The sequence below is a fragment of the Thunnus thynnus genome, chromosome 5 (genome assembly GCF_963924715.1).
Source record: "Thunnus thynnus chromosome 5, fThuThy2.1, whole genome shotgun sequence".
Taxonomy (NCBI): domain Eukaryota; kingdom Metazoa; phylum Chordata; class Actinopteri; order Scombriformes; family Scombridae; genus Thunnus; species Thunnus thynnus.
Window position 1 is genome coordinate 4,813,052 of NC_089521.1, and position 24,947 is coordinate 4,837,998.

Genomic DNA, 24,947 nt, shown 5'->3' on the forward strand with positions numbered 1-24,947 from the left:
AGAAAATGAGATGAAGGGTGCTTCCCCATCATGTTGTTAAGCCTGAAAATGTGAGAAATGACTGGTCAGTGTCTCAACTGATACCGTGTCAGACGGAAGAAGAGAGGACAGAAGTTGTCACTCCAGTCTGTCACCTTTCTCCCTGACACTCTAGTCAACATGAGTCCGAGCCAACAGATGCACACATGTGTTGAGTATAAACTGTCCTGACAGGCATTTACTACTGACTGCTATTCTACTACTAGTGAGTAAATATTATTTAGTGGTGTGTTTGTGATTCTTTGGTGTGATTCGTCTTATGGGAGGATAATAAAGACCAATATGATCACACCTTGGCCTATGTGGGAATGTGCACCAAACAGCAAATGAAAAGGGAAGCTGAGAACCAATTAAAGCATGCAGTGTACAAACTGAACAGACAGAACAAAATTTCAGAAGCCCACATAACATCTTAAACATTTAATGCAAAAGAGCAGGTCATTCACACATAAAAAAAGAAAAGAAAAAGGCCTCAGAAGATGAAAGAGAGGATATCAGTGAAAGGATCAAGTAAACCTAAAAAGCGGTTTGATATGACTGAGAAGGGTAGAGAATCCTGTGATAAGACGAAATGGAAGAAGGAAAGAGCATTATACAATCTGTGAGCTGTCAAATAATTCAAGGAGAAGAGCAACAATAGCAGGAACAACAATCACTCTGAAAAGGATCAGAAGCCAAGAGTTTGAGATACTGTAAAGAAATGTGGAAGCAATTTTGAGGAATTATACATTTATTCAATTTACCCATAGTTAGACAAACCTGTGGATGTCTTTTCTTGTATACCTGTGGGCAGTTATAAGGTGCATTGATTAATTTATGGATGTCAATGGGATCAATACAATATCACAGTAAATAAGTAACAATTAAGTGCCCCTTTTCCACCCAAATGCCAAATTTCCACTTGAACATAACAAACCTAAAAATCTAATGTGCAGATCACCACGTTCCCCAAATGCTCTCTGTGCAGCTTGGTTCAGTTCATAACCTGTGCACATATTGGCATGATTGGCTTGAAATTTGCAGTCAATATCAATTTCCCCAGATGATGAAGCCTATTGAATTAGGTGATTCTGTGGCCTTTCCTCTACTTATTCTTAAATTTTAGCTATACTAACTGACAACAATTCAAAACCTTTAAGAGACCTATCACAGTGGCTATTTTTTGTGCAGTCTATTTGTGTAAGATGGGCATGTGGACTGTAATGAGTAGGTGTGTTGAAAGAGGAGGGCAGTAAATAGATGGCTGCATGGATTTGTAGTGCAGATATGGTAAGGGTCATACACAGCTACTTCAGCAACATCTTCTACCTTCAACTCAGAAGATGTGGAATGCATATAGTGCTTATCTTTCTTGTTTGTATTATACAGGTTCAACTGAAGAAAAATTAAAATGTGGAAAGGCAGATACATAGGAAAGGCATTGTTACCTACCGCTGCTTTCTCTTGTTGAAGGGCCTGGGCAGCAAACCGTGCTACATGGTTGATGATCGGAGCAAAGTTCGTTGGGCCGTAGAAACGGATGTGAGGCAGACAGGCAGAGTAGGCATGGGCAATACCCTCCACACCTAGAGATGGAGAAAGACAGAGAGGAAGAATTTAAATTCCAGCACACTTTTATTATGTTTGATGATTGCCCAGAGTCCGGCCACATATAGAAAAAAAGGCTATTACATGTATCCTCCAACTTAGATTAAACATTTCTTACCTAAGGCCAGAAGCTCAATATATTATTTTTTCTCATCTGCATCGCTATTTTAGACTTCAATTAGCTAAAACAACCAGACTATTGCATGTGTGGCCAGCAAGGGTTCATTTCCTGAATGCTAGTCTCCTGTCTCAACAACCTGCAAGTTTTTAAGTCAACGCAGCAACTTTATATATGGTTGTCCATATCAGGTTTTATTGTCTGGTCTGGAAACTTTCAGAACGCACTGAATGCCATATTGGCCTTTCCAATCTTTATAATGCTGTCTTACGTAGTTTGTAGAGAAGCAGTTCATCTGCTGACCTTAAACAGAAAGGGCATTTGTGGAGGCAGATGTTTTAATAACAAACAAGCTGTAGATATATTTTGAAGAAGCACACAGAACTTTATGTTTTGACAAAGGTCTCTTTCAGCAGAGTATAAATGTACTTATTTAGCATAACCTCCTGCCTCTGTCAGGCTAATGTGTTACACAATTTCATTCTGGGTCTCACAGTTGTGCTCTAAGCAGTTGGTACTCAAGTTGTTTTGTATTTGTCAATAAACACATTTGCATGCTACACATTTCAAATGCTAATGATGCGTTAACAGATCTAAATACACCATATTAAACAGGCGTGCTTACTTTATGGTGCAGGATACTAGAATATTTACAAATTTGTTAAAATCTAACAAGATAAGATGAAGGTGAGGAAATGTTAGTCACTGTGTGTATTTATACTAAGTAACCTTTTTACTACTAAGCATGTTTAAAAATGCTAATTCCAAATCATGATTTTATGAGGTGTTCATTGCTAGCATGCAGCATGCTGAGCTAGCTTGATATTAGCCCGATGCTATTTGACTATACTGTTTGAAACCTTGAGTTCTTTATCTTACTGCATGTAGCAAAAATGTGCTAAATGTTCAGAGAGGAGGGAAATATCAATCATTTTTTTGTGAAGACCCTCAGCCAGCCAGATCATATGATATCTAGAAGTGCTAAGTCAAAGGCAATTTGATTTGCTGTAGAGTCCCGAAGACGTTTCGCCAAAAAAGCTTCATCTCTGACTGCGGTTTTAGATTATAAAGCTCCCTGAGGCAAAATTGTGATTTGTGACATTGGGCTGATACAAATAAAAACTGACTTGACTTAACTGACTGGAGGGGATTCCAAGGCATTTCTCCTCTTAAGAGTTGTACCCCGTCAGTAAATACATGTAAATGCACTATCTTTCACGGGCCTGAAATGTCAGGAGCAACTGTTTGATGTCATAGTGTGCACTGGTGGTTATACAGCCAATTTAGACAAATGTCCTAGAAAGTAGAACGCATAAGTGAAGTGTGAAGGTGTTATTTACTCAGACTCAGCAAGACACTCACAGACTAGTGGAGATGGCTGATGGCATGTCTGGATTTTATTGTGTTTCTTCAATTTATAAGAATTGCAGCTGCAATTCTTATAAACTGAAGACTCCAGTTTTAGTGCAATGATGATGAATTAGTTCTGTCCCTGTAGTGCCCTATTTATTTCCACAAAGTCACAATGACACTGCAGTCTACTGTCCAACTGTTTTATGAAGAATTATTATACTGTCCCACTACTTCAATTCTATACTTCAATTCTGTTTCAGTCTCTCAAGCTGTGCTCCCAACACTAGTGTAGTCCTATTTTAATAAGGGCCAGTATTCTCTTTTTACATGCAATATGATTGTAGACAAATAACAATGTTTTACATTTTCATAGGAAAAGAAACAGCTTAGTAACCATCTGTATCTGTTCATGCAGCTTGCTGGCAGAAAATGTAGGTCCAAGCCACAACAACCAACAGATAAGTTTGATATGATATGATTTCAGCTGATGCTATTATAAATGGAACAGAGCTGTAAACAGAAAACAAGGTGTTGAGAGTAGTTAAAAGTTCAGCTGGTTCTGCTGAATGGTCAACTCAAGTTTGTTTGTATAAATGTCACCAAATTTAAGTGTTTATCAAAAATGTTTGTTAATGTTATGTGCTTTATGTTAAATGTCAAATATCAGCACATAAATTATCAGTAATAATCAGATTTTTAACAGTCTTAATCACTTTCAGTATCTATCGTAATCAAGTATCAGTCAGGTTCTACAGATTGGTCCAAAAAAAAAAAAGAGAGACAAAAAATAGAGCCATGATACAAAAATGTAAAACTATGAATATTTTCAGTGGATGCAGCAGGGTCATCGATGATGTCTGTAACTACTACACACACAGTAACTTACCTGAACAGAAGGGGTTTGTGGGGTCAAAGTTGATGGCAAATTCATGTGACACCTGATGAGACAAGAAACACAGATGTTAAGTTAACGCTCATCCTTCACTATACTGTAAATATCGTAGCGAGATACTGTCCATTTCTCCCACTCTTTCCCCCTCCCATCCTCTCTCTCTGTGTACTGTGTACTGCTCTCTCTCCTTTGTCCTTTTCATCAGCTCAGTGCCATGGCAACGCAGATGGGTTGACAGTTGCGTAATCATGTGAATATGCATGTATAATTCTTACAGTTTTGTGTGTGTGTGTGTGTGTAAAATGCATGTATAATACAGGCTCGCTTTAACTGTAAGTTTGCATATGACCCCCCCCCCCCCTTTGTCACACACACACACACACGTATCACACGTATCTATATCTAGCACACACACAACAACAACAGCAACAACAACAACAACAACAACAAACACACACATATACCTTCCAGTCTGGTGGGAGTTGGGCTCCAAATCCCAGTGCAGGAAACATTTTGTCACTGAGGGGGAAACCATGACAACAGATTGGAACGTTAGTTAAACCTTTTTTTTTCATCCAAATTCAACAAGCTGGATTTAGACAACAGTGGAAATCCTGTTACCTTTTTCACAAAGAAACACATTCAAAGACGTTAACAGGGAAACGAGCTGGTAGAGAACTGAAGCAATCTGGTAAAATGGCTTCTCACAAAGATAGACACACTTTTTTTTCTGAGGGGAACAATATACAGAAATTCTGAGGTATTGTCTCTTTGACCTACAGTGATTTTCATGACACCTTCAAAGTAATTGCTGAGAGAGATGAATTATCTTCAATACGGCATATAGATCTATTTCATGCAGTCCATTGTGTCATTATTGGTGATTTCAGTATGTTTATAATGTCACTAACTCAGGTTTCTACTCTGAAAATCTAAATTTTATCATTCAAGCTGTGAAAATAAATGGTTGTGTGTGTTGTGTGTGTTAATGTCAGGGCTGAAGTGCTGTATATCGGTTCTTGAGTAGATGATGGGATATAAGGAATATTAGGAAACTGATAAACTGGTTCAATTCATTTTGCAAAGCCCACAATGACGTACATGGAATTGACAGATGGGAAACCATTTCTTTGTCACTGTTAACTTTGTAAAAATCCAGTAATGAAATATTTGAGCTGTCACTTTGTTTGTGGAGACACATTGAGACCAATAGATTGTTGTCTTTCTCTCTTGTCACAGGTCGATTTTATGCTTTCAGTGGGTCAAAAGGTAAATGTGATCTTAGCCCTTGGAAAAACATCACAACCAACCTTGCTTGTCTCTTAATATTGTATGTAACAACCAAGAAGGCTGCATTAGATACTCACGTATCATAGTCCTGTATGATTTGTCCCACAGCTAAAATGGCAGCGAGATACTCATTGCTGCCCAGCGGGTTAATGTAATGGAGAGAGGACGGTTCTCGAGGGTTCCCATTGGATGCTGTAAAGTCTATACCAACCTATAGAAATACAGAGAAGTGATTAATTAGAGGTAATCTTGAGAACCTGCACTGTTTTCAATACTCAGACTGTACCGATACTGTGACTGTTGTATGTTGTTATCTGTTTTCCTTTGACCTTCCACTACAAAGCAGAGTCAAAATCTGAAAATCTGAAATAATGGAACGACAGGTCAATGTAGGCAACAGCAGGAAAACAGCATGAAATGCCAAAAAACAGGATTAATTGAATCTGTTTTGACATGAAATAAAAATGTAACAGGAGGAGCTCAGTCTTTGTGTTTTTATTGTTTTCCCTTTGGGCAACAGTTTACTGTGATAGGAACAAGAAGGCAGAAGAATTCATCTGGCAACTACAGTAGCTGTTTGAAAAAACACAAGCTGTGAGTTTTAATAGGTTATTCAATTAAACTCTACTGTATCTTATCTACAATAGATGTGGAATGTGGCACAAATGTTGCACATGCTGCTCTCATTAATGCTTCAATAGCTTAGCTGGAGCCACTAGTGACTTGGTTTGTTTCTCTATTAAAAGTGTAGTAATCAAAATTATGTAAAACTGCACTACTACAACTACTGCCTTACCGTTTGTTAACTTTTGAGAATGTGAAAAACTGAAACTGAGTTGTGAGCAGTGCTTTGTCCAGAAAAAGCTGGGCTCTGCAAAGCTTCATGGGCCTGTTGTGTAAGATTTACTGGCATCACATCACAGGACAGTCAGCATGTTACTGTAGGCCATTTGCTTCAAACGGTTGCTTCATACTGGTTACATGGTCTCATTTTCAAAAAGAACACCTTGATAACTCAGAAGTCACTGAAAACATGAAACCTCTATTGATGCAGTCGGCTCATGGTTCAGTATGAAAAACAATACTTTATGTTTTTCCTGATTATTCCTGATTTATTCCTGCCATTCAGTGGCATTATACAAAGTGAAGTGAAGGAAAGAAAGAGAAGCTAGAGATTAAGTTTTGAAAACAGTGTTTGATCTGGGACATCATCAACAGTCAAGAGCTTGGAAAGACCTGATGGGCTCCCACTTTGCACCACTCAAGTACCTTATTTGAGAGCCAACTGGCATTATTTAGTTGATATTGTGATGAATTTTTCAGCTCCAGGATGCATGCCTTGGCTTTTTTGTATCACAAAATATTGTGCCACGATATATCGTCATAGCCTTTTGTATCTGCAATTTTGACATTTAACTGGAAAAAAAAAAATACACATGGTCTACTGGATCTACTAAGCATGTTTTCTGATTCATCAAACATGTTTAAAATGTAATTTCAAAACTTTAAGGGTCACCAAGCAAGGAATCAATCTTTTTCTTAATTCTTGGACATATAAGATTTTCATCTGAGGACAGATACAAAAATACTGTAGTGCAGTCGTGTCTAAAAAAGAAATAATGGCCCTGAACCCACATAGAGGGATATTTATAACACCGATGACCACAGGGTGACACTGCGTTGACATGCTGTATATATGGATGTGAACACACACACACACACACACACACACGCACACACACAGCCTAACATAATATGAGATTAAGAGTGACAAGCTTTTCCTCAGGCAGTGAATAGCGGTTTGTGCGCTGACAAGAACCCGACCCAGAAACTCCGCCTCCCTCCTATCAGTGTAAAGATCTAAAGGTCTAAACCATTTCTCTCTTTGTTTGGCGGTACAAGGAATGCTATAAAACAACAATGTTCTGGTTCAATAAAGACAACAAGGAAAGAGGAAAGAGAAAACGGAGAAGTGGGAAGAGAGAGCAAAGGTGGTAGATGTGAGTAAAAGAGAGGAAATTGGGCAAATGAGATAAAGTTTTGGGGGGAGAGAGAGGGAGCATAAGGAGCAGCAGGAGTGACGGACAGAGAGATGCAGGGTGACAGAATTAGGGTGCTGCTGTGTATTTTGTACATGTGTGTTAGTCCTGGAATGACATATGTGATAAAAGAGGACCCAGATAGCACATTACTCTCGGTTCAGGGTGCCAAGTGATCAAATTATCTTAGAAACCCAATGGAACACTGAGTGGGGATTTAACATAATATAAAATGATAATAGTTCTTTGTTATTGTGTTGCCTGTTTGGCTTGAGAACATGCTTTGATACTGGTGGCTCAGTCTTTCTCCATCTTTGAACTGCATCTCTATCCTTTTGTCAAGGGAGCTTCACATGTATACATGTTTGCTATGTACCATCCCTACCGAACACAGAAATTCATCCTTCCTTCTTCATGCTTGGTAACACCAGTATTTGTAACAGCAAAATTTCGGACTGAAATAATTTCATTTCAGTGGAATCACTTCAATCAATGGATTCACTCATAGAGGTAAAGTGATGTCTTGCTGTGCTTTTCCGTTCAACTTTGGTGTCTTGGACACAGAAGAGATCCAAAAAAGGAGAGAGGAGATTGAGATGAGATATCATATTAGCTGTGTCACCATCACCATCCAATTTTATACAAGCCTACTTTTGCCAAATGAGAAGCGACACAGATAGAGCTTTTTTCTTCATATCCAGGTTGCCACTAACAAAACTAATCACAAGCAATGGTGGCCTCTGCACATAAGTCATCAATATGTCACCAAACCTCCAGAGCCACCTATTTCATGAGTGTGTGCAAATGACCCTCTCTGTGCCAGTCTCTCGTGTCAGTCAACCCCAAAACAACCCCAGAAGTCTTTCTTCCTTCCAATCAACATGTGTAGCTGTGACTATGTTCACAACTCAAGCTCCTCCTCCACCAAGCAACAGGTTATGTTGATTTTTAATTTCCTCCAATTGTTCATATTTTCCCCCTCTAGGAAATGAATCTGAAAATTCTGACAGTAACACACAGGATCATCCCCAAACTATTAAGGTATGTTTCCAGTGCCCTCTCCAGTGACAGACATTATCACTTTGATGGCCGTGAACTTGGCGGCAGTGGGAAATGACACCATTCTGTTTCCAACCAATTCTTCGCCCAGAGCTATTAGTAATTGCTAACACACAAGCAGACTAAACACAACACGACAATCACACAGTTTCAATAAGCAAGTGCACAGAATATAAATGAACGGGGGGCGACAGCGCAGCATCTCATTACTGTATATTTCATAGTAGCGATGTGGCAGAAAGCGTCTGTGACTGCAATAAATTACAGGGATTCCACTACAGCCAAATTACTGTCAAATAATTGACGTGCTGACATTAACATTGGAGTTTTCTCAGCCCTGCCTTGTCAAGTATCAGCCAATTCTCACGCCAGGACTTCTCAGACTCATTTGCAGTTAAACAGTCAGAGAGATGGATGGAAGGCTGGTTGGATGGATGAGTGTGTAAAAGTCTGTGTGAACATCTTCTGGAGTCATTCTCTGCCTCACTCTGAGTTGTTTCCAGTGACAACCGGGAGCTGCTGTCCACTGCAAGGTTTGTCCTGTGGTGGTTCTGTTTTTGGTCAATATTTGTTCCTGTGTGTTTTCATGCAACACGTAACAATAAGTGCATGCTTCCACTAAAAAAAACAACAAAAAACAACATTAAAAATCCCAATAGTCCCCAAGTGTGCATCGGTGGGTGACTCATTGTTGCTGTATGGATAAGCCATATACTGTGATATGAGGTAACGTATACCAGTGATCATTTTGATTGAGGATGCCTACTGTCTTCAATAATATATCATACATTTTGAACTTTAAAAAAGACCATGCATTTCCCTGCTTTTATATTATATAATATGTATATTTGATCATATTTAGTAAGACATTTCCCTGTTTATCTGATATGCTTTAATTTGTTGTTGATACTGTGCTGTTTTTTCATTGGTGTTAAGTTACTGTCAATGACACTCAACACTTTCTGCACAGATGTTACATTACAAGCCTTCTGGTAGCTCAAAGTGAATAAGCCCTCCCTCATCTGGTATGATTTTAATGTGAAACATCTGTAGGAAGAGTCTCATTGACAGTATCTGAACACTAATCAAAAAAGCAGAATTCAGACAGTTTTACCTCCCTAAATATAACTGTAGAGCCGCTGGCCCATGTAAAGCACAGACCATGTTGCTAGCCACAGGAAAACTTTAAAGGGGATGTTGAAAAAGTAGGTCAGGTGGCAGGAGTAAATGCAAAAAAGGTGGCAGTCTTACCTTTCCTCCCTCACCTTGACAGTGCCTCGTAACTCACTACATTGATTACCTAATGATGCACACTTGATTTAACACATGATCTGCCCTAACGTCAGAAAACACACTAAAAAATACATCACAGCAAGACTGAAGCCCTTCAATAAACATAACTGTGAAAGACAAATAACTCAACTGAAACTTGTATTTTGTTATTTGTGTAACATGAATGATAAATTAACTGATTAACAGAAACATTGGACTGAAATGAACAACCTTTTCACCATCACATTAGTGTTATTTCAACTGCAACGTAACATCAGATACTGTCAGGGTTTGGGAATTAATAACTGTATCATGATGTAATATTTTGCCTGTCGCATGGCCTCACTTCGCTGAATAACATGATAATGTCCTGAGATCTGTTGTGACAATGACATATAATATCTGAACGGCATTGTAGACTACAGTATAGAGCAGGCGGAAACTGGGAAGAAAAGCTGACTGATATTATCTGTTTGAATATTTTGAGCTGTGAAGATGCTTGTCTGTGCTCTCATTCATGAGAAGTTTGTTTTCTCCATGAATCCACAGGAACACAAGTACAACGTTTGTGATTTTTAATTATCACCTGAAGCACAGGGTGAGTTAAAGCGCTGGTGACCTACTATATTTCATGTTGTTGTTCTCTTCCCTTTGGCACTGATGGATTTGACAGTTTATACAGCAGATACTCTCTGTCACTACCATAAGCAGCTCATACCTCAGGAAGTGGTCTCTTTCGCTGTGGTGTGATACATATACTGTAGCTTCTGTATACTTTCTACACCTCTTACACTCTTAAGTCTGCTCTCCACTCACTGAAATCCCTTACAACCAGTTATGCTCTACACAGCTCTGAATTATATCAAACATAAAATATGAATAATAGTGTCTTTCAGTTCAAATGAGTCTTTCACAAACAGCCCATCAGCAGTAGCAAGCTGTCTCTTTGTGTTGGAGTGTGTAACAGAGAAATGTTGCTCTCTCCTCCAGCTCCCACAGCCCCGAGGAGAGACTTTCCCTTCCTGGAGATTAGGATTAGAGCCATACTAAGTCTGATTGAACACCGCAGAACAGCTCTTTCTGCATGTGTGTGTGTGTGTCTGTGCGGCTGTGTTTTTGTACATGGCTGCTTCTTCTCTGTGTTTATGTCAAATCTGTGCATATAAGTGGCAGTGTGTATGTGAGAAGGAGATGTCATCAGTGATTGAACGTCTGCGTGAAATTATGTGTGCTTGCGCATGTCTAAATCAGCCAGCGTGCGTAAGCAGGGAAGGTGGATGTTTGAAGATACTCTATGTGTGTGTGCGCACCTACAGAATATGTGTATATGTGTAAGTATGTGTGATAAAATGTCTGTATGAAGAAGATACTCTGTGTGTGTGTGTGTGTGTGTGTGTGTGTGTGTGCCAGTAACAGGGTTTGCGAGTTTGCATGTAAATCGGTCGGAGTGTGTAAGTGTGAAAGCAGGAGCGAGAGTGTGGCGAGGATATTATATGTTTGTGCTCACGTGTGTGTATGTAAATGAGTTTGTAAGCAGGAGAGAGGAAGTATCTGTGTTAAGACAGTATTACGTATGCTTGTGTGTGTGCATCACTGAAAGAGCTGCAGGTCTGTGACAAAAGGCGAAAGATTAGGAGTGAGCAGCGAGGATTTAAGAGTTCCCATTCCGCCTTAAATTTGCTCATCTCATCACCACTAAAACTGGCAAATGTTCCTATTGCACTACGATTCTGCTCATTACAAACAAGCAAGGCTCTGGCTAAGGAAATGATTAAAATATTTACACCAGTCTGCCAGTAAATAACTACCAACAGCCATTTGCAAATTCCAAATTTTATGATATTTCTATTTTAACACAGCATGTTGGATGTTGGCAACATCCTGATTGACTAATACTTTAAATATTTCCACAGCTGAGAGCTGCCCTGCACTGTCCAACTTTTCACTGAGGCACTCAACTGTTGGCTGACAGCAGATGGAGAGAGTGTTTATTCACCTCAGTCATCCAAAAGAGAGCAGGCTGGATGTGGAGAGTCCTAATGGTTATAAACTTCAGAGCTCATCACCACCGGACAAGTCGAAACTGCACATTGTGGTTTTAACTGGTCATGAAGAGGAATTACTTACTATTACAGTAAAACTGTTTTATCATTCAATGAATACCCGGATCATCAGATTTTCAGTTTTATTAAATGGAACCTACATTACAGTATGTAGAGAGTAAGGTTTTATGATTTTATGCCCCATCTAGACAGTTCTTCAGTTGAAATTTGATTTGGTTGCAGTTGACTGTTCACTAAAACAGTTTCCAGCTTTTAAAACCAGAACCCTGTAAAAGACCTCTTAAATATGCACTTGATGGCTACATACATGTTATCATGCTAACAGACGGAGGATGAAGCTGCGTTTCCCATCCTCACTAGCAGATGATCCAGTAGATAGAAAACACAGAGATAAACAAACAGCATTGATCTTGTATTGCAGTGTAGAGCTAGTTAGTCCTTATCATATAAGTATGATAAGGAAAAATAATCAGACTGTCATTTCGTCTAACGTAACCCTGTTTTGCTGGCAAGATTACATACTTTCAAACTATTTTTGCTTTTAATGTTACAAGAGATAAAGCTCATAAGATGACAGCTAACCAATGTATTTGATAAATGTAACATTATCTTGGGTATTGTTGGCTGGGGTTGCTTGAGGAGAAGAATAGAGCATTAATATTTCCAACTCTGATAGCATTCACGACTGGCTTCCTTACAGTGTGGAAATGATACACAATATTGTAAGTCATTTTTTTACATGTAACTTGTAACCCAACAAATATGACTAATGTAATGTAACTACACAAATGTAATGTAGCTAGTTGGTTAATGATAAGTTCCTTGACTTTGTAACACTCAGATACTGTAGGATGGTTTAACCTTTGCAGCTCTTGTTAGAGCAGATACATACACAGTTTATTCATTCCTTACACTTATGCTGTGTGCTTTTGTTTTTTGACCAGCCTCCAAACTCTTTAATTGCTGTGTACCACTTTCCCTGTAACACCATGTACACTGCTTCACATGTGGAGAAATGCAAAGTTTGACTGACCTGCCAGTTGCCCGTTTTTTTTTTGTTTTTTGTTTTGTCATTGTTGTTGTTGTTTACATCACTAACTTAAATGACCAAATGTTAGTCAATTCAAAGAAAAAGAAAAATTAACGTAACGTTCTGTCAATTCAGAACTGAATTTTGTGTTACTGAGTAAATCTATTGTGTACTGAGAATAATAGTGAAGATATATTGATACCATCCTCTTAACTGCCAGAAAAACTACATTCATTCTGCTTTAATGCTCCTTTTTCACTCTCTTGTACACATATTTCTCCCTCACGTATTCATCATGGTGCAAACATTGTCATCAACAGCAGCTAGAGTCACTATAGTAACACAACTATGTCTTTACTTTAAAGCCTCATATCTCACAATACGATAAGGTGAAAATAAAATGCTGGCAGTGAAGGTCGTCATTGTGCGCACGTGTATGTATGTGTATATGTGTGTGTGTGTGCTCCTTAACAATGCCCTGAATTTCACAGAGGATCCAGCAGCTATCTGCCCCCAGGAGTCGTACAGAATACGTCCTCTGACAATGACAGCACCTCTGCACAACAACACAGGCAAAGTCACCCCTGCACAAGAACTCTCTTGCACCAGAAATAGTCCACATAATCACAGCATTACTTTCTACGAGAACAAGAAGGGTACAGGTGCAATGTGTTTTCCAACAGAGCGTTTAAACAGCTGCCCAGGGCTCCAGGGTCCCAGAGTCTAACATTCATTTTTCCCATAGACAATATTATGTTTTCAGCTGTTTGAGAATGCCACCACTTTACATTTGAATCATCAGTACAAACAATGTGCAATGTGTCTGAAATAATTATTATTCGTTCAACAAAAAATCAAAGGTTGAACTAGAAGGTAAAATTAATTGGCAATTATTTTGATAAATAAATTAATCATTTTGAATCATTTTTAAAGAAAAAATGCTAAAAATCTCTGATTCCAGCTTCTTAAATGTGAAGATTTTCTAGTTTCTTAAGTCCTCTATTATGGTAAACTGAATATCTTTGGGTTGTTGTTGGTTGGGGAGAAAAAGCATCCAAAGCTTTGTAAAATGATGGTTTTCACTATTTTTGGTATTTGATAGACCAAACAACTAATCGATTAATCGAGAAAATAATCAACAGATGAATCGATAATGAAAATAATTGTTAGCTGTAGCTCTACTTTACTTTCATGAAATGTTCTAGGAGATTCCTGTGTTTCTGAACACACAGAATACATGTTAATAAGCTTCTCAAAATGAAATCTAATTAATGGGATTAAAGATGCAAAGCAACATTTATGTTTCTTTTAAACAACACCTTGAACTGACAGCACATTCAGCCAAAGTCTGAAAATAGCACATAAGAAAGGTACAGCATACACAGGACTACATTTAAACTATTCTCAGGTTTGATCCCCAAGTATTTAGACACTATTACTACCATCTTTTTGACATCTCATGTCAAAATTACCCATCAGAAAAAAAACTATTTTACTCCAATACATTTTCAGAGAATGAATGCAATGGTTCCTGATACACACTACTACTATACAGTGTGGTGCACAGGTGTCTCATCTAAGAACACACTTTAAGGGAAATACTGCAAAATCAAGCATGTAACAAACTACATTATCTGTACCATGCTACATCTGGAGCCTGGTTCTAGCTCACAAAGCTGGGAAATTGTTGAGAGATAGAGGAAAAAAGGGACACTATGCATGTATAGTTGGCACAGAGAGTGTGTGTTCTCTCATTGTATATGGGCTGCACTGTGAGTGTGTCTTTGCATTTTTCTTAGTGTGCAAGTGGGTTCTGAATTTGTGTACATTTTTTGGTGTTCATTACGGTAAAAGCGAGCCAATCTGAATGGTCCTGAGATTTATCAGCGAGGCAGTTGTATTAAAGCTCTTCTGGACAAAAACACCCCGGATAACACTAATACAGCTCTACGTGTGTGTGTGTGAGATTTGCTATTATAAAACAGGGCTCTCTCACACTCAGTTACACACAAAGGAGTGACGTCACCAGGCACACACAAGAGTTTCTCCTAACGAGAGACTAAAATAGACTCTCTTTCTCTCTTCCTCCCTCTATAAAATACCTTCTCTTTCTATCCTCATATCCTAATCTCACACTCACTTTCTATTTCCACCATTTCAATACATCAATTTATTATATTTCTACTTGCTCTCTCTCTGCCCTCCTGTTTTCACAATTCAAAAAAATTACCAACATTTCAATGTTTCACAACACCCCATTACTCTTCTCTACGCTGCTCATTTTTTCTGTCTCTCAGTACCTTCCCCCTGTCCCTCGCACTCTTCCCTTTCTGTATGTAAATGATTGTGATCCAGCTGTAACCCTGGGAGATGAAAATAGAAATTCTGAATGTTTTCCATCCGCTTTTAGAGAGCAAAGCATGCAGAAACATGTATCTCATTATCGCGTCATGGCAGAAGCAGAAAAACAGGCATGCTAATATCATACTCACGGTAAACATGAGCTGGCATCCTCCCAGTATGTGATCCAGAAAAGTGTAGTCTCTTGTAATCTAGAGACACAAGAGTCAAGGCTACAGTAAGACGACAAGGAAAATAACAATAGCCAGTAAAAGAAGAGGAGAGTATTGACCTATTGAGAAAAGCAGAAGCAGAATGTTACAAACTGAGCTGCTTTAAAAGTATTTTTTCTTCACTAGTTGATAGTCCACTTATTCTAACACCACAGGCTATGCAGTGAACAAACTAGCAGCACACTGAAATAATAAACGAATTAGTTCTTTTCATAAGCAGAAGCCTAAAATTTGTTTGTAAAATGACAAAACAACCCATGTTTATTCTGATATAAGGTACCGCCAATGGAGCGCCAATTATTATCTTGTTTGAACACAATTTCGACTCCACTTACAACGAATATTTAGCATGGATTTTTCTGTCATTAGTCTAATCCCTGCTGGCAGCCAACAAATATAATTACTGTATTAGCAGTTTTGCGCATGTGTTTGAATGTGTACGTGTGTGTGTCCATGCACATGTCATGTACAAAAGCTTGTTCATGATTGTGCGCTTGAAAAAAGGAAGAAGGAAAAGAATCAATTATGAAGGCTTGTCATCATCTGCACACAGCTTTAATGTCATTCCAATAGGCATCTGAAGACTCAGTGTTCCAGCTTAATGTGTCCTCTGTGGGGCTCAAAGCTGCCGCACTAATTAGTTATTCAGAGGCAGTTATGACGGCCCAGTAAGAATTGTGTCAGCTGATCAAAACCACAATGGTTTAATCAAATGTTTCATTGAGTGGAGTGTAAGATGGGTCATTATGAGGTGATAAGACGTGAGGAGAAATTTGAAAGATTTGTCTGACAGCTGAGTTAGTTATTTTTGTTTTGTTTGGATTTTAATGGATATAACCTATATTGTATTGATATTTGGAATAATTGGAATTTACCAGGAACAGACAACAAAGATTGTTTTTTAAGTCGCTTGTGTTTAATGTTTTTGTTTTTTTTTGTTTTTTTTAAGTTTTATGGCATTAAGTGATTCTTTTGATATTAACACAATTGAATATCATTTAAATATCAGCCAACTCTGTAGCCCTGTGCAGATTTTCAGCCTTTTCAGCTCATTGTTTTGGTTTTATAGCTAACACACTGTGGAAGATTCTTCTGTGTGGTTAAGTCTCATGGTTCAAATCAACTCCCCATAGAAAACCATAAGCGGCTGTTTTCTGCAGAGCACGTTCATGTAAGCGTGTGCTACCTGCCCTGCACAAAATGGCAGGGTGTTGAAGTTAACAAATGTCTGGTATCACTTGGCAGGTAAAGCTATTTTTCTCAGGAGTTGGTGGATCAACCAAATCAGAGCTTAAAGGAAAGGACTCAAATTTATCAGGTGGCCAGAAGCACAACTCCAGTGGGATGACAGTATTGTTTTGTGGCTTCTGGATGTGTCAGCGGACAAACAGGTCAGCCCAAACTACTTCATAAGATAATACCAAATGTTCCTGAGGGTTAGTTTTGGAAACTTTTTGCTCTCTAGTGGATGGAAATTACTTAGAGAAGCTTTGAGTTTGAGAGGTGAGGTTTGTTTTCAAAGGATGGATGGCTGCCGTTAGAGCATGACAATATGTATTTCTAAAACAGAAATTAGTTAGCACCTTCCTGAGAGGTCTAATGTTTTTTTTCCCCTTATGGTCTTTGATTTATATAGAAAATAAAATGGTTATCATGTTGTAATCCTAAAAGTTATATACAGTACAACAAACTGAAAAAAGACTCACTATAATACCTGTGAATTCTGTTGTACTTTATTATCTTGATAAACAAAGCTACTAGTTTATCCCTGTGCCAATATAAAAACTCAATGGCGGGAGATAACAAGAAATAACATGTCAAAGTGATTTCATGTTTTATTCATTCTTGCTGTCTGTCTTCATAAATAGCCTGTATTGATTTGAGATGTGGGAAACATGCTTACATGTGATTCCATAGTTCTGATGTGCCACCCTTTTTTAAAGCTATATAGATTACATCCACCATCTATTCAAAAAGTAGTACTGGAAGTCATAATTTAGAAGCAACCAAAGATCAAAATAAAAGTTACATCCATCCATCCCTCTATTCATCCATCCTCACCTTACATGACTTGACGATGATAATTCCAGAGTTTTTATAATTCTTCTTCTTCTTCTGTTTCTTGGGGTTGATGCAGTCAAATTCCACCTGAAGAGCAATAAAAAACAGTTGGAGACAAAAAAAGAGTAGTATCAGCATCAGATAAGTGGAAAATATAGAAAAAAGTTAGAGGGAAAAAAAAGAAAATGAGGGTAAAAGTAGAGATGACAGCAGAGTTGGAAGGTGCAGTGAGATGGGAAGAAATGAACAGAGGAGAGACTGTGGCTTGGATCTGCATGTATTCCACACGCTGCCTGCAGTAATTTCAACTTGAGAGTCAAACTTGAAGCTGTATTATAAGCTGACTATATACAATCTACAGTCTATCAATTTGGAACTGCTGTTAGATGACTTAAACCCTGAACGATTAAACCAGATTCAACATTTCACAGACACAAAATGTTGTTAAATTTGTTATAACGGAGCATAAAGGAATAAGGGAAACTGTATGGGAAACACAGCAATACTGTTTATTAAAAATACTCCATGTGTATTTTTATATATGCAGATGAAAGAATAGTTAAGCATGCTGTCTTGTATATCACACAGTAATACACTAGATAGCAATGTGTTTCAGACACGCTGCACAGTTTCAAATGCCTTAAGTCAGTTGGTGATTCATATGACAGGTATCTCTAAATGCCTTGTCGTGTTACTAGGGCTCAGCTAAAGACTGTTTTACATCTCAAAAGCACCTCTCATTTTGTTATTCTTCTCTTCACTCTCTCTCTCTCTCTCTCTCTCTCCATCCCCCATCTCTCCATCCTGTCTCTGTCTTTTTTCACTTGTTATTTTGTCCCCCCCCCCCCAACCACATTACCACACATGAAGACACTCAGTGGGAGAACAAGTCATGATGCTGCTTTGGCACATGCACACACGCAGTTTCACAAATTAACACACACGCACACACACACATAATGAATGAACGGTTTTCTGATCTCCGCATCTTTACATCTTTAGCAGACCAGAAATGCAAAAGTGAGAAGAATAAATCTCAATAGTATTTATTCATTAGCATCGCAGACTTAAGACTCAACCAAATCCTCTGTGGCCATAACGTGTGAAAAATGTAGCAAAGCATATCTATGCCTGATTATTCCAACTTCATTGTTGATGGATGCAACTGAATGCATTTAAACGGCAAATTAGCAAGTACAGGGTAAAAGTGGGATTTCTTGGTTGATGACATGTCTCAGTTAATCTGTGAAAGATCAGATACTGTAAATGCTGTTTAAAATAATGGTTTAGTGCTCCAAAATGATTCAGATGGATTCAGCAGCTTAGGTGTCACATTATAAACTAGATGATGTAACGGTTTACATCCAGGTAATGACCTTCGCATTGTAAATTAAGCTACAGCTAACATTTCCGTAATGCAGGATTTGCTTCAATGTAGTGGAAAGTCTGCAGCTAATTACACAGTAGCAAAGAAAAATGTTGGGTCAATATAAAATTGAGAAAGAAGAAAAGAAATTTGCTATTCATAGATCCTTACTGCTAATAGGGGGAAAGTGTCAACTTTGGCCTGAGGGTAGTGTCAAGTTCAGCTCTACATTATCTGATTTTGTTCAACTTTAAGTTAAACTTTAAGTAGTCTCTGGTGTACTTAGTCTGCCTCTGTTGTTACTTGAACTCTGCTTTGCTTGAAGCTGAATGTTGATTTTAACAACCCACAAGCTAAGATGCATGATAACATACAGTACATGTGAGCATATTAACAAATATTTTGCTGTTTTATACATGTGAACATGCTGATGTTGAGTATGTAACATATAGCATGTTAGCCTGTAATGAACAGTTACTGTTGTCACATGCTGCTAGCATGTTAGTGTTAGATGTTTAGCGTGTCATGTGCATGTTGTCTCCAAGTAGAGCTGAGGCTGATGGGAATTTGGCCATTAGCTTTCTTTCAAACTTTACATTGTGAGATACCTCAGTCAGGTTTCAGAGTACCAGGGTTACACTGGTAACCACATGTTTAATAGGTATCCAGTCATGAACCAAACACTTAGATACATAATGTTTGGTTCTAAGCTGTACTTAAACACTAACTAAATGAAAGAACAGAGCTGCAACAATTAGTCGATAAGTTGCTAACTATTAAATTAATTGGCAACTATTTTGATAATCGTTCTTTAAGAAAAAAAATCTGTGGTTCCAGCTTCCAGCAATGTCATATTTTCTGGTTCCATGATAATGAACTGAATCTCTTTGAGTTGTGAAATGTTGGTCAGGACAAAAGTGGGAGAAAATGATCACCATTTTCTGACATTTTATAGACCAAACAACTAATCGAGTAAAAAATGACAGATTAATCGATAATGAATATAATCGTTGGTTGCAGCCCTACATGAGAACGTAACATAACTTTCTGTACTCATGTATAGATGACATTACATGGAAATGATGAACACACACTTTTAATGCCAAACATGTTTTACCTCCACCGAGTTCTGGGCTTCACTCATCTTGGAAACTGTGGTTTGAAACTCTCCTATGAAGTCGTGGCCTCCATCATTGTCATAGTCATAACACAGGACCTGTCATTGTGTAGAAAACATCATACCATCAACTTTTCTATGCAGTGGTTAGTGTGCATAGCTTCTTTTTTGAAACACAAATCGCTACTTCGCTGATATTTTTACCCTTTTTACTCTTCTCCACATGTGTCACACTCAATTATGTTTATAACATAGGACCTGATGACACAACATCATAAAATTACTTTAATATAATGCTAACCAGTGCATAAACACTGGCACCTTCTGTCCTTCTTTCTATTGTCAGTATGCAGTGTAGCAAGTAGTAAAACTGAAAATCCATATAATACCAGTTTCGTAACAAATGAAACTCTAACCTTGATGTTTCTCTCCACATCTCCATTGCAGAGAGAAATGAGAGGCACAGTAAAGGGTTTCCACGCTGGGTCTAAAGTGTTCTTTATGACCTGAAGTCACAGACACAGAAATAGGCACATAATCATTATATTATACAGCAGCACATAGGATGCAGTTGTAGCCACAGTAGAATTATTTAAACTTGGGGCTGTAATCAGTTTCACCAGCCTTCTGCTTACTGTTAAAGTTACAGTGCATCACCTACTATATTAGCTGGTTTAGCTGACAACGACAGCTCGTGGTTGACAGTAATGACAGTTAAATGAAGGTGGTTTTAATCCCCACCCATGACTCACCTCTGTCCTGTGCACCAGCATCCATTTGCCATCTTCGCCCTGTTTGTGAAACTCCAGATAGGGGTCTGACTTCCCAAAGAAGTCCTGCAGAGAACAGAGACACTGATAAAGTCCTTTTTAGGATGATTCCTGTTTTATCCTCTTTTCTCCTCTCCTCGGCCAAACTGCAACACATGTATCATCACAATTTGACCACTGCAGATGATAAATGAAATTGCAGTGGCCACATTGGGCATGCATTTTATTAATTAACATATTTATTAAAAGATTTATTACTTAATTATTTATTATATAAAACCCTTCTGTCTAGTGTTCTTTCTAATTGCACTGGTCACCAGTCAGAGTTTGTACCACAACTCTTTCAGAGTCGCTTGTAAGTCACTCTGGATAAAAGTACCTGCCAAATGACAAGATGTAAATGTAAATGTTAAATGTATCCTGGTGGTTTGACCAGAGGGTGCACAGCTGACACACACCAGCATGAGTTTAAATCACAATTCAAGCTGTGCTGTCTCTCACCCGCTGTCATTCGTCCCTTCACCATACACCAGCAGCTACTTCAATCAGTCCGAAATTAAAAATAAATTGTTATAAAAATAAAAATAAATTTCCAACCATCAGTGCACCTGATAGCTCATTAGTTGGCGGACAAAGGTGCAGAGAGTGAAAACATTTACTGTAAATGTTGTCTGTGTGGGCTTGGCAATTGTGTCCTACAGTAATGTGTGTTGCTCTAATGCACTGTGTGTGTGTGTGTGTGTGTGTGTGTGTGTGTGTGTGTGTGTGTGTGTGTGTGTGGGTCTAACCACCTACCTTCTTATCCAGTTTACGCCCACTCAGGGTCAAAGTGATGATTCTGTTGTCAGACAGCTCCTGAGCTGTTATCTAAAATAATATTGCAGCACAACATTAGCTGCAACAAAAATACTGGCAACTTTTAACATTAACAACAACAGTAATGGCAGCAACCTCAATAACATCTTCATCATCACTGCCATCCAGGGACATATATTCCCGTAAAAATTGGGGGTGGGGGGGTGGGGCATTGTAACAATAGCAACGATAGCAACCCTGCCATACTTCACCCACCGCACCATTATCACTTCTTTTATGTGAGCCTGAAATGGCCCACATGTAAAATAAAAAATATGGTCCAAATATCCCAAATCAAATGTGGGCCTTTTTGGGTACAGATGCAGTGCTCTCAGGTATGTGTATTCTGGATGTGGGCCAGTTCTAGTTCATCTGCTTTGTTCTTGGTTGACATACAGCACGCTTGTGGCCCAGATCTGGGAAACAGGAGTGGACTGCCCAAGTGCCATCATTCCACGCCGTATGTGGGCTTGGATGAAAGTTCCGAAAGTGTAGGGTGTGGGCTGGATCTGGGTCACAGCAATTTTGCTAACTGGGTGAGCTATTAATGAGCCTGACCCAGGGCTTAAATTTCAAATAATTTGAGAGGTATGAAGCTATTAAAAAAACTAGAAAGTAAGATTTGAATGTACACAAAGCATCTTTATTATTATGACAATAAAATATGGTTTATATCAAAGAGGCATAGCCTATGTCACACATGCTCATATCATGAAACCTTAATAAAATCCTTTAATAAAAAGTGCCACATCAAAAGTCATTAGGCAAATCAAAGGCCCTAGAAGGTATAAATATTTATAGCTTACTTGCACGAGAGACCCCTTCTGAATGAAGGCTGGCTATTCCATATAGTCATATACCTCAAAAATAAATTGCGTGAAACAGAACATGAGGCCAAATGAAAATAGAAAAACAGGTACCTGCAGTTAGCTCAGCTGGTGCAAGGAACCTTCAGTATATGTTGTTTTAAACTTTATTAACATGGGTCAACAGTTTTTCTTGCTAGGTTGTTAAGGAGCCCTTCTTGGCTTAAGATGATGCGAACCCCTCAGCCTGGCTATTTGTTTACATAGTTAAAGATGCATGAAGCACTTTGAGCAGGATAAGGTTTATCATTTCTGACTATCACATCACTGGGCTATGAAAGCATATATTCTTTATGTTGTAAGGAAATATGAAAGACAGAAACAAAAGTCAGACAAATTTGGTGCAGTAAAGGGAAGCTGTCACCCCTGCTTCCAACCTCTCTGCTGTCATCATCATCAACAACAGCAACCCTGCCATTATAGTTAAACAACAGCAACTGCATCCACATGACCTACAGTGGCAGTGTGTATGTGTGTGTATCAACGGGAAAGAAAAAGAAGAAATAAGAGTTTTAGATACAGAGACTACATTTAAAAGAAATATTGGTTCTTACCGTAATGGATCCCTTGCCAGCTGGTTTCCCATTGGCTAAGATTAACGGTCTATGAAGTTTCTTATTAGACACGATCTAGTAGACAATAATAGAAAGACACAAGACAGGAATCGTTAAGAAATGAGTCGGACAGAACACAAACCTAAAGAAATATAGGTTTGAACCACTGAACATTTATTCTAACCTATTCTACAATAAAATAGTCTGAAACTTATCACCTGAATCAGTTCAATTTAATAGTTTCCCAGTCCCAAAGCTAACTCCTTATCTTTAACTATACCCTCTATGGCGACTTCTATTTCATTTAATACAGAACCAACTTTGGACTGAAAAAGAGAAATCATTCCATACCACTCCAAGTGTGCAAATGAACTCTCCCAAGAAGTCGTGTTCGTAGAGCTGCGTAGCACACTTGTCTTCATCGAACATGGCAAAGCGAAGCTTCTGAATCTCCTCAAAGTGGTAGTCCACCTGAAACTTCACTCCAAACACTGGGTTCAAGTTGTTCACAGCTGTTTCAGTGCGGCTGAGCTAAAACAAACAAAAAACAATGAGAGAGAAAATCATTTTAACAGATGCAATTTGAGTGGATTGTGGTTGAAACTGTGTAACCAGTGGAACAGTATAGTTTCACCAGAAAGGCTCTGAACAGTGGTTAACTTTTAACATCAACCTGTTCAGGAACGGTGGATTAGAATTTGTCATTTAATTAAATATGGCAACCTTTTATGAAATTGTTTATGTTTACATGCACACTAGGAGTTAGGAGTCTTACCCTGGTTGTGATCATACTCAAGATATTACATTTAACATGGAAAATAATATAACCTGGTTATATTGTTCCATTCTTATAACATCATGCAGGTTTCTGATAGTGTCAGTGCAGGCTTGTGCAGCCTCCCTCTGTCATATCTGTACCTACTGAGTAACGTCTGTGGTCGACGACTAACTAACTTTAGTTTCTGGCTGCCTGGACTTGGCTTCTCCATCTTACAACCAGTAATGAAAGACAAGTAATTCAACTTTAACTTCAACTTTATTTGGCTTATGGCACATGGAGCACCACAACTTTTTAAAACAAGAAAAGGTATTGAAGGTACAAATGTAAGGAATGTTATAACCTAAAACTATCAATATGAAGGAATCAATTCAGTATAAAGAGGCATTGGTATACTCTTACACAGCTGCTAGCCTGCTGCTAACACTCTGGCTGCCCTTGTCTAACTGGCCATAGTGGCCACGTCAACCTGTAACTTCACTTCCTGTTAGTGGAGGGCTTGCAGCTGTGCCTTGAGCAACTTCTGCACAAATCTGTTGTTTTTTTTTCTCCATGACCTACTCAGTCATTTTCTGCCAACCCCTGAGAGAAAATGTCTGAGTCTTTACTTTTACTATTTCTAACTGTGTCTGTTTGCTGTTTGGTGTTGGACAGGGAGTGCACAGTGAGACTGAACCCAACACAACATATGCATAAAACCAAAACAAAGAACTAAAAGAAGCTGAAAACCTCAGTAGAGTTGCAGAGTTGGGTAAAGATTTCTACACTTGTTCAATTCAAACTATAAAAAAGTCTAAGAAATGTTGATTATTGTAGATTTAAGACCATAATGATTTAACCCTCAACTCGATTTTCCTCATTTTCCACTCTTTTCCTAGGTGAGTCCAGCTTTTAACTATTACAAGTCATGAGTTCTCATGGCCCCAAAAAATAGCCCGGACAGCACACAGACAGATCAGAGTGTGTGGGTGTCTCTGAGAGTCATGCTATTTGCTCTGAGTCCTCTAAACCAGGTGGTTGGATGACTAATACTCTCTGACCGTGCTACTCTCAAGTCTGACTCACCCAGAACACACTGCATAGTGTGTTTATCCACCATTAGATTGGGTCAGTATAGGTCTGGCCTGTCACCACTCCTGAATTAGAGTGAATATAAAATACCTTTTTGAATGGTTATTGGACTAATACACAGGAGATGGTTGTCATGAAATGTCAACACCCTAAGACTGAATTACATCTGTCATTCTGCCCATTCACAGACACTA

At 38.5% G+C, this 24,947-nt stretch overlaps 1 protein-coding gene across 4 annotated transcripts in view; it reads right to left on the minus strand.

The window, feature by feature from the left end:
* The window catches only part of cpne2 (copine II), a 47,443-nt gene that overhangs the window by 12,510 nt on the left and 9,986 nt on the right, over positions 1-24,947 (minus strand). For 2 of the 4 annotated variants that reach the window (XM_067588798.1, XM_067588796.1), the window contains exons 3-15: positions 23,256-23,435; positions 22,905-22,979; positions 21,425-21,496; positions 20,612-20,695; positions 20,276-20,365; positions 19,860-19,958; positions 17,377-17,463; positions 15,235-15,294; positions 5,357-5,490; positions 4,454-4,508; positions 3,984-4,035; positions 1,471-1,604; positions 799-822 (exon numbers count right to left, since the gene is read on the minus strand). In XM_067588798.1, coding sequence (XP_067444899.1) covers positions 799-822; positions 1,471-1,604; positions 3,984-4,035; positions 4,454-4,508; positions 5,357-5,490; positions 15,235-15,294; positions 17,377-17,463; positions 19,860-19,958; positions 20,276-20,365; positions 20,612-20,695; positions 21,425-21,496; positions 22,905-22,979; positions 23,256-23,435 — 1,146 coding nt within the window. The remainder of the gene's footprint in view (positions 1-798; positions 823-1,470; positions 1,605-3,983; positions 4,036-4,453; positions 4,509-5,356; positions 5,491-15,234; positions 15,295-17,376; positions 17,464-19,859; positions 19,959-20,275; positions 20,366-20,611; positions 20,696-21,424; positions 21,497-22,904; positions 22,980-23,255; positions 23,436-24,947) is intronic. The other 2 variants (XM_067588799.1, XM_067588797.1) reach the window with 1 other exon arrangement.